General features: G+C 40.4%; 1 protein-coding gene across 1 annotated transcript in view; it reads right to left on the bottom strand.

Annotated features, from left to right (window-relative positions):
* Positions 1 to 4,037: 4,037 nt before the first annotated feature.
* LOC136833185 (protein 60A-like) overlaps positions 4,038 to 18,122 on the bottom strand; it is a 113,110-nt gene continuing 99,025 nt past the window's right edge. Inside the window, 1 exon segment of the mRNA XM_067094949.1 lies at positions 4,038 to 5,030. Coding sequence (XP_066951050.1) covers positions 4,174 to 5,030 — 857 coding nt within the window. The 3' untranslated portion in view covers positions 4,038 to 4,173.

Raw genomic sequence — 18,122 nt, 5'->3', positions numbered from 1 at the left:
GCTATTCTATATTACTCGGAGAAAATAAACGGGATAATATTTCTTGTTATCGGGAAGGTATGAATATCTCCGTTGTTGAATATTCATGTACTTCTTTTTTCCTAAGCTAAACTGATGATGAAGGCTTAGTCTGAGTAACACTTGGCCTAAATTTAAACTGTGACTTGCACTAGATTTGACAGAGGTGGATGACGTTTCAGTGGGGTCCGAACGTAACAGCAATGGAATTAGTATTCGCTATTTCAAGTATGTCAAATGTGACAGAAGCATGTAAATGCTGTTTCTGGGTCGTCGGATGTGACAAAGATGAGGAGATTGTTATTTCTAGCTCGCCGAATGTGGCGGGACTGATTTTAGCCTTTATTGAACACAAAATGCGGTGAGTGTCATTCCAAGTCTGCCGAATGAGACAGAGATGAAATGAGTGCTCTTTTAAGCTTGCTGTATTTGACAGACATGAGTTGAATGCTGTTTTAAGCTTTTTTTGACAGAAATGAGGATAACAATTTTGAAATTCGTGGAATGAGATCGAAATGATACGGTAAAATGAATTATACTCTACTTTAAGTTTGCCTACTCTGACAGGGGAAGGGTATTTTCTATTGTAAGCTCGCTTCTTGTCAAAGGATGTAGAAGAGATGAATGTATTTTTACAACTGCCAAAAGTGGGATTAGGTAATGCTTTTTGAAATTTACCGAACGACGAAAGTTGGATGAATGTAATTTTAATTTCTCTGGAAGTGACGTGAAATCACTGACATTAGCAGAGCTTACGAAACTATAGGGCCCTTGAGTAAAAACCTACTGTACATCCACGATGCTCTTTGTATGGATGCATATTGGGTAGCTCTTTGCCTCCAAAGTCCAACTTAGGTAAAAGTCCGCAAGAAGTACACAAGACCCAACATTAATAGCATAAAATTCAAAAGTCTTCAAACGATTGTTATCTGTCATGGGTGACATTCGTGCAGTTTGAATTTTCAGTAACTCTGAAATATTCCGTGGTAAATCTTATTACAGTGTTTCATATAATATTGACACTGGACCACAATTCAACTTTATTTTTTCATGAAGAGTGACAATTTACTGCCTGAAATTTTGGCATCTGCGGTACACACAGTTGGAACCGGAGCGGTGGATATGTTCAGATGCTGGGATAGCGTTCTGCTTTTCGTGTATGTGTTTCGTTAATGCGGTTTGATCGGCATCAGGTCCTTTGCTTCACTTCACACACAGGTGCGCTGATGTGTTTCTTTGTGTATGCATATATCTGGTATACATAAGTATGTATGAAAATACGCATGTATACTTTATAACGGCACACGATCCTGATGGAACTCTCGAGTTATAATGCAAGTGATTGAGCTAATGTGCCAAAGCGTCCTGGTGCTGCTTCTACTGACAGATTTGATGTGCTCGTGATAATGTGAAGGTTAACACACTTGTTTTTTTTTTTCATTTGCAAGTATGCAAGGTGCTGAAAGGGGGGAGCGTTAGAAACCTCTTAAGTGCTATATAGGAGGTCAATCGCCTGAAAGCCCCCCGAACCTCATTCGGGGCCCCTACACACTGCACGGTTCTAAAATCCTACAAATCTTGAGTGTTATGACACTGGGGCAGCTTTCTACTGTGGCGTGAGAGCTGTCTCATTTGTGTGTGTCTATGTGTGTGTGTGTGTGTCTGAACATCTGAGAGCTGCTTCGTCTCTGCGTGTATATGTGTTTTGAACATCTTTACATGCACAAGGGTTACAGGCAACGAAACGGCAAGTCCACTGACTTGCCATTGAACTATGACCACTGGTTGACATTAGCGTTGTAACTACATCTTTATACGTTGCTGACATCCAAACGAAAACACCAAAAGGAAACTGAAGACCTACGTGATTCATAGGCAAATGAAGAAAGAAGTCTCTGGAGCCTCTCGTTAGCTGCTACTGGTGAGTGTTTGTTTGTTTGTTTGTTTGTAATGATTAGAAAAAGAGGAAGCCAACGCCAAGCCTCAGAGACGGAGCCTAAATCAATAATCTCTTTTTATCCACACATTTCTAATACAGCAATCCAGAGCATTATAAAAGCTGATAATACGAGAGTTTGAATACTCTGAAAGCCTACGGTACATATTGGTAAAATCTAAACCTATCATGTAATCATTATCATATGGAATACTAATATACACTGAATAAAGTCTGTACTGAGTCTAGTTATTGACAGTATTCATAGACGACCAATATTAAATTGGTTGAGGAAAAAAATGTAAATCATTATGCACACTTATCACAGATAGACAACGAACACTTAATACATGGAATCAATACTGCTCAGAATAAAATAGATTTAACATTAGCATAACAGTGGCTATGTGGTGACGACATAAATACGCACACGCACACACACACACTCACACACACGGCCACTGCGACATCATGAAGCCTCGACGTCACTTTGAAGCAATGACGCCATTTCGACATAAATCATGACATCAGAACACCCGTTTCCATATAAAAGTATAAACTGAGTGAATAGTTACATCATGGAGAAATAATAGTCACGTAGCGAGAACCCTTTTTAAGTTACATCACGAGAACATCTAATGCTCACGGTACGAGAGAAAAAAATCATAAAACTAATAGTAGCTTTGTCACGAAAATCTAACAATTTTGTTATGGAATGCAACATCCTTTCTACAACACAGCAATTCATTATTTTTCTCATTACCGTCGATGAGTTCTGAATTATTTTCCGATTGAATGGGGAGAATTTAGTTTCAAGTTGTCTGTCAGTGAATGGTCACATCCCATAGCAAAAACACTAATGAATCTCATTTCAAAAATAATCGTCACATCACAATAAAAGATAGTCACATGATGCTAAATAAAAAGTCACGTCTTGAAGAACTAATAGCCACATCACAATGCAGTTTGAGTACAACATCAAACATGAGAACTAAAAGGCTACACCGACCCCATCATGACTGTAGGGAAGGTGGATAAGAGGGAGGTGATCTGGATCGGGTTGGATAGGACGGGGAAATTGGGGCGCGAGGAGATTCTGGTAATTTTGAGAGGAGGAAGTGAGAGGGACGAGTAGGTACTGAGAGGGAATCTGCGAGATTTGGAAGGGATGGCCTGACCGAACAAGGCGGTTTCATGACTTTCGTTTTACTCTTGGAATTACAAAATGAAAGCTTAGCATTACAGAACAGAAGTTGTAAATGTAAAGCTAAGCCTGGTTGGATTCTGGGTGTACTTGTAAGAAAGCGGTAGAAAAGTAGCAAAAGCTTCAAAATGACTGTACAGCATAATAGTGATAATAATAGAGAGATATCTGGCACTAACAGGATGGATCATTACAATTGCAAAAACACAGGAACTCTATAACTAGCCATAGGTTTTGGTTAAACAACGACTCAGTAGCAATCTACAAAACCAGCTGTAGATTCCACAGTTACTTCCTGATTTCTCAATATATTTTGACGATGTCCAATATTCCAAGTCTATAGAATAAACAAAACACAAACGCTAAACTTTCAGGGTTTGTTGAAACATTTGAATAAGGTTCAGTATAAAAACAGGTTGAGCAGGAATGAAGTTCTCTCCAATTTTATGGTAGAGTCCTTAAGAATGAAGTGATGTGGCTTGTGTCAGACAAGAGAGAGGATGGGTGAGGATAGGCATTGGAAGAATCTTTTTGGGTCACTATGGGGTCAGAGAGGGTCTAATGTACCACTGTCTGCACATCAACACAGCCCCGCCTGGTGGAGAGGAATGTACTGTTGCGGGAAATCAGTCAACTAAGGAACACCACGATGTATGGAGGAACAAAGTAACGTACAGATAACACGGGTCTGGAACACCGTCATGTACGTATGAATACCGGAACACCGGAACATAGAGCACATTGTGGGGCACACGGCGAGGCAACCAGGGTGCCATAACACCTTGAGGATCACTGCTTCTTATTTGCTAGATCACCTGATGGCGTGGCCCTGGCGATTCAGGAAGCGTAGTGGGAGTGACTAGTGTAGGCCACCTGCTGCTGTTGCTGCAATGCTGCTGCTGCTGCTGCTGCTGCTGCTGCTGCTGCTTTTGTTGTGGGCAACCTTCGAAACGGGACTCAACCCGTCTTCTGCTGCTGCTTCTACTGGACTAATACACAGTGTAGCTTGTGACACTCAGGCACAGCCACACTCTGTGACAATGACATCACTCCAGTAAGTAGTAGTGAGCTTTCCATGTTCATTGACATGGAGGATGTGCAACCCTTGAAGCGCTGTTGGTGCACAGCATGGCCGAGGAATTTCTTCGCGACGTTGCATCTTGAGTAAGGACTGCAAGAGAGCATGTTCGTTTGCGGGGTTGAAACGTGCCGGACATCTTCCACTGCAGTAGTAAGCATCGAACTCCTCGGGAGATGTGACAAAGTCGAAACTAGGAAGGTCCTTGAATCGAACTTTCATGGAACGTCTACAACATCGAGATCGTCTGTTTCCACTGCGTTTGTTTCTGCAGTCCCCACGTCGTCTCCACTTTGCTTTTGTGGCCCGAGTTAGTTCTTTCGATCTCTTAACTCTCCGACCAGCAGCAACTTGAGTTTGTACATCTAAAGTCGGGACATAGCTGGTGTTGGAAGAGCTGGCACCTGTGTGGATCGTAACCCCCGCCGCAGGACAGTCTGGGCACTGAACCAGCACACCGGCCTCTCCTTTCGGCGAGTTCACCCATTCCTTCACCGCCTCCGTCACGTCGACGGAAAGCCATTCATCTCCCGTCACGGAGACATTCAGTGACTGGATGAGAACGGGATCTTGCTTGCGTCGTCTTCTCCGCCGACCACCGTCATCCATTTTGAAAACGCTGACGGTGATAGAATCGTGGCCGGGCTCTTCCGGCGCGGGACCACCAGTCTTCCATAACCGACATGTTGCTTGTTTTACATCCAGGTCATGCGAATAAACACGGCGCACTGGAACCGCCACGTGGAAGTGCACGATCTGACCTTCCACTCTTGCACTGCGTCGGCCACGTCCATCTGTGGAAGAAAAATAAGTTCGTGAAATATTCGTTCTGTAATGTACAATGACTTGATATAGCGTGGTAATGTAATGTTATGTCAATATTACAATCCTTATTCATATTCTAATAATTAAGGGTTAACAAAGTTATTTTCGTCAAACAAAACTGCAAAATAGCATTTCCATTGATCACTGGTTACAAATCTTACTGTAATTATGTCTCTCTCTCTCTCTCTCTCTCTCTCTCTCTCTCTCTCTCTCTCTCTCTCTCTCTCTCTCTCTCTCTCTCTCCCCTACTGTTTCCTTTATGAGTTTTTACAATGTGCGAGGTTTACACTGTAAGGTGCCCCTGGCTGACTCACTCTAACGTGTATGGGAGGAATTCTAATTTTATCAGAGACAGTGGAGTGTAGGAAAAGATTGATTGATCGAGTGATTGTGTGTATATGTACGTGAGAGAGAGAGAGAGAGAGAGAGAGAGAGAGAGAGAGAGAGAGAGAGACTTAAGATAAATTATATGCCTTCGTCAGCTATTTTGACTGAATTAATTATAAAATTTAGGCCAGAGGCCAAGCTCTGGGACCAATGGGATCATTCAGCGCTAAAAGGGAAATTGACAGTAAAAGGTTTGAAAGGTGTAACAGGAGGAAAACCTCGCAGTTGCACTATGAATCAGTGGTCAGGAGAAGGTGGAAAGTAAGATGGCAGAAAGAGAATATGAAAGGAGGTGTAGTAAAAGGAACGAAAGGGGCTTGCGGCTAGGGACCGAAGGCACGCTGCAAAGAACCTTGATGCCTACAGTGCATCGCATGAGGTGCACGGACGGCACTACCCCCCTACGGAGAGTCAGCTGTTTTGGAGAAGAGATGTCTGTCAGTTGGTATACTAATATTGGAATTTGTTGCCTGCGGTGATTCCTGCAATTAGCATTTCAGAATAGCGGACATTTATCACTGTGTAATCCCCATTAGCCATACAAAGCGAGGAAGTAATTTGAAGAGGAAAAGGCTTAAGGCATGAATGACCAACAGCAATTATGTAATAACAACACGTGGAAGATTGTATTAATTGTATTGCGGAGATATTATTATCTTGAATATTTTCTTAGCAGTGTCCAATCTCTCCTCTCAGTCTGTCTGCTTGTCTCTAAATAAATATAAAATTCATACTATCTAGCTTGCCAATCCTTTCATAATACCCGAGACTGTCTGTCCGTCCACCTGTCTCATACACCTCTTGCAATAAGTTTATTTTAAACCCTACATCATTACGCTGTTCTCTCTCTCTCTCTCTCTCTCTCTCTCTCTCTCTCTCTCTCTCTCTCTCTCTCTCTCTCTCTCTCTCAGCTACAAAGTTGACTTAACTATAAAACAGAGAGAGAGAGAGAGAGAGAGAGAGAGAGAGAGAGAGAGAGAGAGAGAGAGAGAGAGAGAGAGAGCTCCTCCCGATGACGCCTGCTGGGTTACTTCGTCTTTTTTAAACCTAAATATTTATGGCTGGTTTGCCCCCTTCATGACTCATCAAAGCATATTGCAACAATGAAGACCTTTTGTGTGTGTGTGTGTGTGTGTGTGTGTGTGTGCGCGCGCGTGCACGAGTTACGCGCGCGTGTGCCTGTGTGTGTGCGCGCGCACGAGAGTAAGCATGAGTGTGCGCTTATGTTTGTGATCACGCTATAGTATGTATATTAGTATCGGATGAAATACATGGAAAAGGGGACAATTGACTGACTATCCTCTTGTGTACATAGTAAAATTAAGTAAAGAAGATTCCGTATGTCCCAAATGTATCAGACACTTTATCAGGGAATGCTTGTGATCATGATGATAATATATTAAAAAACCGAAGTTTTTAACAGTTATAATAATGATAAAAAAAGTATCCCTCTCCCTGTAAAGATAAGCGTCAATATCATGTTTAGAAGTAATGCTGAGGTAACAGCGTCCCGCGAAGGTGATAAGAGATAATGATTAACGGAAATCCAATGAAAGCACCTAACAATATAAATGAACGGATAGAGAGGAGAGAGAGAGAGAGAGAGAGAGAGAGAGAGAGAGAGAGAGAGAGGGGCATTGGCGTTGTTATGGGGGAGTCTTAGTTTATATTTGTGACGTCATGAAAAGCTAGTTTACGCTAAACAAGTTTGCGGGAGGTAATTTTCATGGTCCAAGATCTGTTCCGGAGCAGACGTTGTATTTGTTGCTTGTTCTTTCCATTTCGTCTCTTCGTTTTGCAGAAAATTTCTGTGGTGTTCTGTGCTTTAAAAATCACGTGATATATGTTTGTATGAATTCGCGAATAATTGCCAAGATGAAACTGCATAGGGGGCAGTAGGTCAAACTCAGGTCCCCCGTACGGGGGTAGTGCCGTCAGTGCACCTCATGCGGTGCGATGTAGGCATTATTGAAGGTTCTTTGCAGCGTCCCTTCGGCCCCTAGCTGCAACCTCTTTCATTACTTTTACTGTACCTCCGTTCATATTCTCGTTCTTCCATCTTACTGTGTACCCTCTTCTAACAGTTGATTCATTGTGCAACTGCGAGGCTTTCCTCCTGTTACACCTTTCAGTCTTTTTCATTGTAAATTTCCGTCTAAGCGCTGAATGGCCTTAGTTGCCCCAGTGCTTGGCATGTATGCCAAAAATCTATATATCAATCTATAAATCAATCAAACGCATGTCACTTTGTTTCTTTACCTTCTTAACATAAAGTTTATCAGCTCAAAACGTTGTTTGTACGTGTGTATGTGTTTGAGTAAAAAAATTGGACCATAGGGAAAATTAGTCACAAACAGACGGGCAAATGAGCACCGTTATGAAGAGGCTACTTTACGGGACCAGACCCATTCCTCTTGCGACGTCGCCGGAACAAGGCGGTGTTTGTCACCCTTGTTTAATAATCCGAGTGCGTCGGGCTCGAGCACCGCTTTTGTATTGGCCTTCGATAATGAATTAACCCCCGAGATTGGTCGGTTTGACTAATGGCAAATGTGCGTCCGAGGTAGAAAACAAAGACGCGGTTCCTGGATGCCGTTGCATTGGCGAGGCTTTGGGAAGATGCCGAAAAGAGGACAATAGGGCTTGTTAAGTACATTGAAGCATAAGTATATTGAAGATGTAATAGGCAGAGTCGTCTAGCTTTTGGAATTGTCAGAATGCAGAGGCTTTCAATATGTAAATGTAGAACAGTGGCATAATGATTTAGCTGTTAAAACTGACAGAAAAAGGACAGAGACGAAGATATATAAGATAAAAAATGTAAGGCTAATGGAGAAACTGTTTTAACATTATTAAACGACGAGAAATAGGGGATAGAGAATATGGAACTGCAAAACACACACACATATACATGAGTGTGTTTTTATATATATATATATATATATATATATATATATATATATATATATATATATATTATATATATATAAAATATATTATATATATATGTATATATATATATATGTATATATTATACACACACACATATATATATATATATATATATATATATATATATATATATATATATATATATATATAGTAGGAAAGGTGAGATATGAGAAACTAAGAAAGAAATTGCATGCAAGCGAAGGAGCTGCATGAGAATGGCATCAATATATCAAAATAAACTAAGGAAAGGTAAAACTTTCCTTTAATAATAATAATAGTGATAATAATTATTTGACCTAGTTTATCCCTGATCAGTTTGCTGACCTAATCCCTTATTTTGGTCAAGATGATTAATGACTTTCCTGACTAGACGGCAATTTTCTGGTCCCTGGTTTCACGAGGATATAGCTACGGAAGAAGACGTGGGATAATACAGCGGGCGAAAAGGAAACGCATATACACGAGAGAGAGAGAGAGAGAGAGAGAGAGAGAGAGAGAGAGAGAGAGAGAGAGAGAGAGAGAGATTATAGATGGGACAGAGGGAAGGAAGAGATATCGAGTTTAGGGCGAAAAAGAAATGCATATACACGAGAGAGAGAGAGAGAGAGAGAGAGAGAGAGAGAGAGAGAGAGAGAGAGAGAGAGAGAGAGAGAGAGAGAGTATAGATGGGACAGAGGGAAGGAAGAGATATCAAGTTTAAGGGTGAGTGATTCCGGAGAAAAGGATGGAAGGCAGCGTTTCTCGTGCGGATGACAGATGGCTTCCCCGCGGAGCCAAAACCGTTCCTCCGCCCCCGTTGTGTTGATCTATTGTCAGCTATCGTATCGCGCCATCATGTATTTTTCCCTAACTGAGATCAAGACGCGCATTGTTATCAAGCAGACTGGCGGGTTTTCTTGGCACAGATTGGAGGAACATACTGCAGGGAAAGAAGACTTTTGGGGGAAAATGAGACGTGAGCTTCAATGCGACGGATCCGGTTCCCTTAACGTGGCCCTCGTAGGGGGCATAGTGCCGTCACTGCACCTCATGCGGTGCACTGTAGGCATTGCTTGAGGTTCTTTACAGCGTCCCTCCGGCCTCTAGCTGCAATCCCTTTCATTCCTTTAACTGTACCTCCGTTCATATTCTCTTTCTTCCATCTTACCTTCCACCCTCTCCTAACAATTGATTCATAGCAACTGCGAGGTTTTCCTCCTGTTGCACCTTTCAAACCTTTTTACTGTCAGTTTCCCTTTCAGTGCTGAATGACATCTCATAGGTCCCAGAGCTTGGCCTTTAGCCTAAATTCTATATTCTGTTCTATTCTCTTAACTTGACACATTTACTCTATAGCTATAGATAAGAAATAGTAAGTGGCACAGAGATAAAAAAAAAACCAACAGACATGATGAGATATAAAGTATGACCGGCTTATGGTATTGGTTACCTTTAATCATTTTCAAGTATCGTTGGTACATCCAGGTAATAAGAGAATGAGAACACTTAAATATCGCGAGCAAACTCCGTAGAATTATAGAACTCCCACAATCCCCAAATCGAGGCATTCATGTGTAAGTGTTCTTGTGTGGATGAAAATGAGGGAAAACAAAGAATAGAATAAACAGACGTAGGCAGATTTAGAAAGCAGAAGAAAGTATATGATTAAGATTATGAATTTCTGATAGAAAATTCATTTAGTGATAGATATTTTATACGATTTTCATCTACTTTTATTTTTTCAAATTTATTTTTTGTTTGTCAGTCATCTCGTGAGTTTAGGGTACCCTAAAAGCGTTGATGCTGCATCAGTAGGCAGTACCAGAAACGATGATGGATCAGTTAACGATGTCAATATAATTTTTTTATATTGTTTTTGTCCAGATTCCAACGTTCGCCACTTCAAAGTGAACACTGTTAAAAACCAATTAAGCCACTGTCTAGCTAACAAAAACAGAACCCTTGCGGTGGCAATACTACTACAGAGACCGCAGGACTAAAACTGAATCCCAAGAGTTAAACACTTTTCCAAATTTAACCCTCTGTTCCTATTACTGGCTGAGACCACGACATTATGAGCAGGGGCAGGAAAACATTCAGGAGGTTGATCATCTAAATTCTCTATGTATAGGAGAAAGGAGGAGGAAAGGGGATAGGTAAACATCCATCGCATTCCTTACGTCACAGAAATAAAACCTGTTTATGTTCCGAGTCACACTGGTATTTTTTTCCGGAAGAGGCAGCACCATCTCCTCGTGTTTACCCCTCAGTGATTACTGTCCCAAATAATTCGCATGACTTTCTTAGTCATAGATCTGGAATTTCTAGATACGCAGAACCCTTCCTCCATTTCTTCCTCTTCTTCTCTCAGTTGCGGGAGAGAAGAGATATTTCCTTGCAAGGGGAGGCAGATATGAGAGGAAGGGATGGGATAAGGACTGTGTTCTCGTATCCATCTCTAAGGTCGCTCGTACAGGGGTCTCTTGATTGGCACACCTCGTACATTCCTATGTGTACGAGAATGTATATTGATGTACTTTCTCTGAGGGTGTAGGTGTAGCCTAAATATCAAAACAAATATGTTGATGCATGCATAATATGAACACTCCTTCATCAAAAATGTTTTTGAAATTTCTTCTCCAACCAGTTCGTTGCCACATAGATCTTCAAGGAGAGAGAGAGAGAGAGAGAGAGAGAGAGAGAGAGAGAGAGAGAGAGAGAGAGAGAGAGAGAGAGAGAGAGGAGGCTTGAAAGATTTTGTTTGAACGCACACAAAATATTTAGAGAATGGTAATCTTGGGTTATGTTTGGATTCACCGTTGCTGTCACCCACTGGTGCGGTTGAAATACTTATCATAACGATCCGAAAATAGAGAGAGAGAGAGAGAGAGAGAGAGAGAGAGAGAGAGAGAGAGAATCCGACTGTCACTTAAATCATGCGTCTTCGTGAATGATAGGATTTGGCTTCCGTTGGAATGCCGGCGGGGCCAATGCATACCTAACTTCGGGTGCGCTTTTTTTTTTTTTTTTTAGGCAATCACGTGTAATTTAGACGGTGCTATTCCTATCCTAGCTATCATCGCGAAAGCAAGATAAATGAAGGTGAGCGATAAGGAACGTTCCCTCTCTCTCTCTCTCATATCTTACCAAGTGAGTACTAAATAGGTCACCATAATTGGGTAAGCTTTTGAATTTTAAGATAATAAAATATCTCTCTCTCTCTCTCTCTCTCTCTCTCTCTCTCTCTCTCTCTCTCTCTCTCTCTCTCTCTCTCTATATATATATATATATATATATATATATATATAAATATATATATATATATATATATATATATATATATATATATATATATATATATTACACATATATATATATACATATATATATATATATATATATATATATATATATATATATATATATATATATATATATAGTTCCGTAGAACCTTTTTCATCCTACTCAATTGATAGAGAGATAAAACTTGTAGCGAAATCAAAGGTAGACATGAAAATGAAGAAACATGCATATAACAGCCACTGAGCGAAGAATCGCTAGGAATGATTACAGTTGCAGGGCACAGTTTTGGTTGGGCTGACAGTTCTCTCAAACCACAAGACGGGCCATGAACATTCTAGTCACGGCATTACTTTCTACAGACGCTATTTTTACCAACAGTTGAATGAAATGATGTCGCAATGTTAACTGAGCGAGAGAAAATTGTCTTGACATATCTATCAAAGCAAAAGACGTAAGAGCAGTACTGTACGTCTTGGCAGATGTGTTACATCAAAAGATGGTTTGTCAATGATTTATTCAAGGCAACGCCCTTTACTAAAACGTCATTATCAAGGGTATTGAATGAAACTGGGCCACAGCAGAGAGTAAATGTACGTACGTAATCGAAACGAAGTTATGCCGTCGAACAAAAATAACCTTGAAACATACCAGAGGAGGAAACAGTTAAAAATACCGAGTGTGGGATTCAGTGTAGGGGGGATCGCTGTAAGGTAGAGGGTGGCTGTACTTCCCTCCCATAGTATGGTGGGAAGTGTCACACTTATCGAGAGATGGAAGGGCTTATTCCCCCCACACCAACTCCCCACACTCCCATCCCTCTTCCCTCTCTCTATCTGTTAGCCACCATTCATTCGTTTTTCGTTCTTACGACCCCCATCAAACTCTTCCTTATATTTACATCACAGCTTCTTCGTTGTCACCTTCCCCGCCCTCGCGCGCCTCCTCTACCCCCACATGCGTGTGTGTATTTGTATGTGTGTGTGTGTCCTCCCACATAAAACATGTCAGCATTTAGTCACTGGGGTTAAAGATAACTCTTCAAAGGAGTTTAAAAGAAGAACCAGTGTTCCTAAAATACCCTGAACAAGAGCAGGTCTTCAGCGCTCATTAAGGTATATTTAAAAACCCCAGGGTTGGAAATGGAAGGGGGGTGGGGAGAGGTTAGGGTATCCTCTCCTTATCTCTTCCCCCTCCCCCTCCTCTCTCTCTCTCTCTCTCTCTCTCTGTAAATGAGGAAGCCATTCAGAAAACCGTTGGAATACCTACTGTATTTTGTTTGTTTCAACAACCGAGGCATTCAAAGACATGCCATTCTTTCTGATATCTTAATAGATTCCTGTGTTAATGTTGTTGTTTCTGTTGATTACATTATCATTTTTATTCCTTTAATTTTAGTTAATATTGGTATTGCATTGGGATTTGCCGGGGATTCTGACCGCACGATAACTTCGAAATATTAACTAACAAGTATATTTCCAAATACAGAGATGAAATTAGTGAAAACGAGACAAAACGTTAAAATTAACAAATCATAAAATAAGAAGCGGTAAAGGCAATTGTTAAATTACGATACGGCTATGAGAAACAAGTCTTGATAAATCAGTAGAAAGATTATATATATATATATATATATATATATATATATATATATATATATATATATATATATATATATATATATATATATATATATATATATATATAATACATGTATACATACAAATGTATATATATATGTATATATATATATAGAGAGAGAGAGAGAGAGAGAGAGAGAAAATATCTTATGAATAGGTTCACTCCCGCTTGGTAAGGAGTACCTCGTCGAGGCCTTCCAGTGTTCGATTGTGTACTAATATACATTAAGACGGGGCACCTGTCACCTTTTATGTCTGTTATTTCTCATTGTCTCTCTCACAGCCCCGACTACCAATAATAGATTTATCGTTCACCTAATTCGCAAGGAAGGTCAACAAAGGAATCCCTCAGTTTTAGGAAAGTGCCCATACCATTCCCACTTCATCTGGTTCTTGGACCGAATGCGGATCTATTCCATTGCGAGTCACAGAGAGAGAGAGAGAGAGAGAGAGAGAGAGAGAGAGAGAGAGAGAGAGAGAGAGAAAATGTTAATATCCCATTTATATTCATGAGGATTTTAAAGGTCAGAGGAAGGAAGGAAAAAAGAGGAGAAATTAGGAGGCCTATAAGGCGCACCATCTGTTACCAGAGCAGAGAAGTGTGTTCCGTGATGGCTCCAGCGAATGACGGTCTGGGATGAAGGGAAGTTATGGGAATGGCTGCACAGCGGCGGTGGATGAGAGAAAGGCCCTGGCTGTCAGGGAGACTTGGGATAATTGGAGCACGAAAATTGAAATGATGAACTGGACGGACGGACGGATGGTGTCAAAGGGCATCTTGTATAAATGCGGATCGATGCTGCCAAAGTCGACCGTTTATTTTGGATGTCAAGCTGGGTTACAATAACACAGGGGCCGCGTGGGGGAGGTAGTGCCGTCAGGGCACACCTCACGGGCGGTGCACCGTAGGCATTACTTAAGGTTCTATGAAGCGTCCCTTCGGCCCCTAGCTGGAACTTCTTTCATTCCTTTTACTGTACCTCCATTTATATTCTCCCTCTTCCATCTTACTTTCCACCCTCTCCTAACAATCATTTCATAGTGCAATTCCAATCTTTCAAACCTTTTACTCTCAATTTTCCTTTGAACGCTGAATGACCTCATAGGTCCCAGCGCTTGGCTGATTAAATATTCAAAACGAAAAAAGTGATGAGAGGAGAGAAGTAATAAGGAGCGACTGAAGGCAATGAATGACGAATAAGAAAGCAGTGGAACAAATAGTTCAGAGGAGAAGAAAACGTGATTTCGGGAAAACGGAATGAGTTAGAAAATCTCGGAGCTTGGCCATGGTGTCGTGAGGGAGGCTGTTTTCGAACTGATTAGTATATTAATGCCTGCTAAATTACTGGTTTCCTTCGTATTGTCAGGTTTTTCTTTCTCTGTGTGAGAGAGAGAGAGAGAGAGAGAAAAGTGGATAAATTCAGCATAAGAGGAGAATGAAAAAAAACAAAGTGGTGAAAGTTGTAGAGAGTTCTGTTGATTCCTAACTAAAAATTAATATTTTGAATGAAGTAGTAATACATAAAAGCATCAGCTAATGACCGGAGAGAGAGAGAGAGAGAGAGAGAGAGAGAGAGAGAGAGAGAGACAGAGAGGAACGGGGATAAATTCAGCATGAGGAGAATGGAAAAAACAAAGTGGTGAAAGTTGCAGAGAGTTCTGTTGATTCTAAAAATTAATATTTTGAATGAAGTAACTAAAAATTAACCGGAGAGAGAGAGAGAGAGAGAGAGAGAGAGAGAGAGAGAGAGAGAGAGAGAGAGAGAGAGGATTTTGGAAAAACAAAGTGGTGAAAGTGAAGCAATAATAAATAAATGAAGCAATAATAAATAAAAGCATCGGCTAATGACCGTAGAGAGAGAGAGAGAAAGAGAGAGAGAGAGAGAGAGAGAGCGCGCAACAATACTGGAGGAGGGTCGTGGGAGGTTCAAGGCGATGTCGACAAATGAGATAACTCAAGACAAATAGAGTGATAGAGAACAAGCGCGCTGACAAAAGGGGTAGAGGTAGACATGACAGGGGCATGGCTTGACGCCCACGTGGGTACCGTGACAGGTATGCGTGCTGACGGGCGGGGTATGGGTTCGGAGACATGGGTGACTTGGGCGGTGGAGCCCGACCGCACATACGCACTGACAAACGCACGTACATTGGCGAGCAATGATACCCAAAGCTATTTGGGTGTGGGAATGCAGTAACCCTCCAAGTTATTTACTTAAAATAATCCGTCGGTATTTCGCGCTCCCGTTACTCCTTTTGGCTGGAGGTTTTTACGCTGTGCAGAGTGAGACCAATTCTTTATTTGGGGCATGGGATGTATTAAGGCTTAAAAGGCCGATTTTAACACACTCACATAGTATGTATATATAGACACATACAATATATATATGTATATATATGTGTGTATACAGTATATATACATACATATACATATACCTATGTGTTTATATGTCACTAAATAGTGTGTGCCAATATATTCAGCCAAGGCCACAGGGAAAATAAAAGGAGTACCAAGCGCTTTCGTGTTATTTCAACACATTTTCGAGGTACAGTTGTACCTTGAAAATGTGTTGTACCTCGAAAATGTGTTGAAATAACACGAAAGCGCTTGGTACTCCTTTTATTTTCCCTGTAGCCTTGGCTGAATATACTGGACATATATATACATGTGTGTGTGTGTGTGTGTGTGTGTGTGTGTGTGTGTGTGTGTGTGTGTACTGAAAGGTGATATCCCTCCATGTCTGTGCGGTTATGCTGTATGCGTTAGTACAGACAAACACACTATAAATATACCGAGAGAGAGAGAGAGAGGGAGTCTATTACTTGTGCAAACATATCCATATCAAGGTCTCTGTAAACAAGAATACTACAAACTTAAGGAAATAAAATATATTTATCGTCCACACGTACCTTCACCTTTTACATATGTTCGACGCGAACAAACAAATAAGCAGTGATTCACTAATCACTTAACGAAATACCTGAGACAAGATATTTGGCACGCTGCTTAGCATCTGTACCCACATATTTGTGATGTCATGTTTTGGGCTGAGGGGGTGGGGTTGGGGGGCGTTCGCTTCCGTTTCGTCGTGTTATTTATACCAATCTAAAATTACCACATTCCAATTCAACTTTTTTTCGTGTATATCATTGGGAACATCTGTCGTGTTCAGGACGCAGAAATGAAGATGGGAAGCGGGAGTCGCTATAGATAAGTTGTGTCGTAAGTCTCAGTGAGATTTATGTAAATGGGCTTGCAAACATAGACTATATATACATAATATATATATATATATATATATATATATATATATATATATATATATATATATATATATATATATATATATGTATGTATGTGTGTTTTAGTGTGTGCTTGTGTTTGTGCACATATATATGTATATATATATATATATATATATATATATATATATATATATATATATATATATATATATATATATATATATATATATATATATATATATATATATATATATGTGTGTGTGTGTGTGTGTGTGTGTGTGTGTGTGTGTTGGGCAGGGTGGTTAGATTATTGCACTGCATGCCTGGATGGAGTAGGTCACCATGTGAATGACGAAAGACTGTGCTTAAAACGTTTAGAATGTTTGAAATAGTACATGAATGAGTGACAGGATTCAGAGAAGACGTCGCTTAACACATACAGTGCAGATGCTAGCACGATAAGAACAATTACAAGCCTGAAGACTCTGCACAGCAAAAGAGCCCCTATTTTTTTTTCTTTCTTTTGAAAGTTTGGTTTGTGGAAAGAAATGTGGCTTGAAGGGAAAGTGGGATAGTTGATATTCGCCGATGTCACTTTCCCAACTGATGACAGTGGGAATCTTGCAGTGACTGGTGAAAGTGTTCAAAGTTATTTGCTTAGGAAAATCTTGGAGAACTAATTTTTAGGGAGAGTGAATATATAATTATAAACGGAAACCAGACATGGCTTTTTAAGGTACGAATGAAGGCTGTAGATGAACTCTTAACAGGTATTTATCTAAATTGTTCAGATAAAATGTGCAGGTATGTGGCACAAGAGAAGCTTTAAAGGAATTTAGATAATCTTTGGTTCACAAGATGACTGATGGAGAAAATATGAGGAAGCTGGCAAGCCGAATTAGATGAGATAGAAAAACATTTTGGAATGAGTTTTTTCAAAGTGTAAATAGAACAAAGGAGTTGTAGGAATAAGATGTGTCAAGGTAAGAGGACATTTAGGAAATATGAGTATAAGTGAAAAGACAAGTGCTGCGGTCATTTGTATGTACAGAGGGGAAGGAAACAGTTCAAACTGGCGAAGATCTGACACTGGAAGTATGAACAAGGAGGCCAAAAACTGCAGACAGTATGTTAGAAGGAACATTTGAAAGTAAGTGTTTGACCGCTGAAGAGGCATGGGAATGAGAACCACACATATTTAAATGGTGCGGTTTGTGTAAAGTGTGTTGGTGCAGTCCTGATGGAGTATCTGGTAGTTTTTGAGGTGTTTTTTGAAGTTAGGCGGTTTTTTTGGGACGAGAGTTTCCTTTTTTATTTAGCAACTGGGAGATAAATACATGCACGTCATACAGGTTTTATTTACCAGAACATAAGCTTCATACCTCTAGGAAGAACTGGGGATAAGAGAAAAGAATGAGGAACAAATAATGTTGAAATTTTTCACTCTTGTTCTCATAACAGTCAGCATCCAGCGTTTCTTGTTAGACTAAAATACAAACTCAATAAAAACCATAGAGAGAGAGAGAGAGAGAGAGAGAGAGAGAGAGAGAGAGAGAG

Source organism: Macrobrachium rosenbergii, chromosome 51 (genome assembly GCF_040412425.1).
Source record: "Macrobrachium rosenbergii isolate ZJJX-2024 chromosome 51, ASM4041242v1, whole genome shotgun sequence".
Taxonomy (NCBI): domain Eukaryota; kingdom Metazoa; phylum Arthropoda; class Malacostraca; order Decapoda; family Palaemonidae; genus Macrobrachium; species Macrobrachium rosenbergii.
This window is presented reverse-complemented; position numbering and strand designations above follow the sequence as displayed.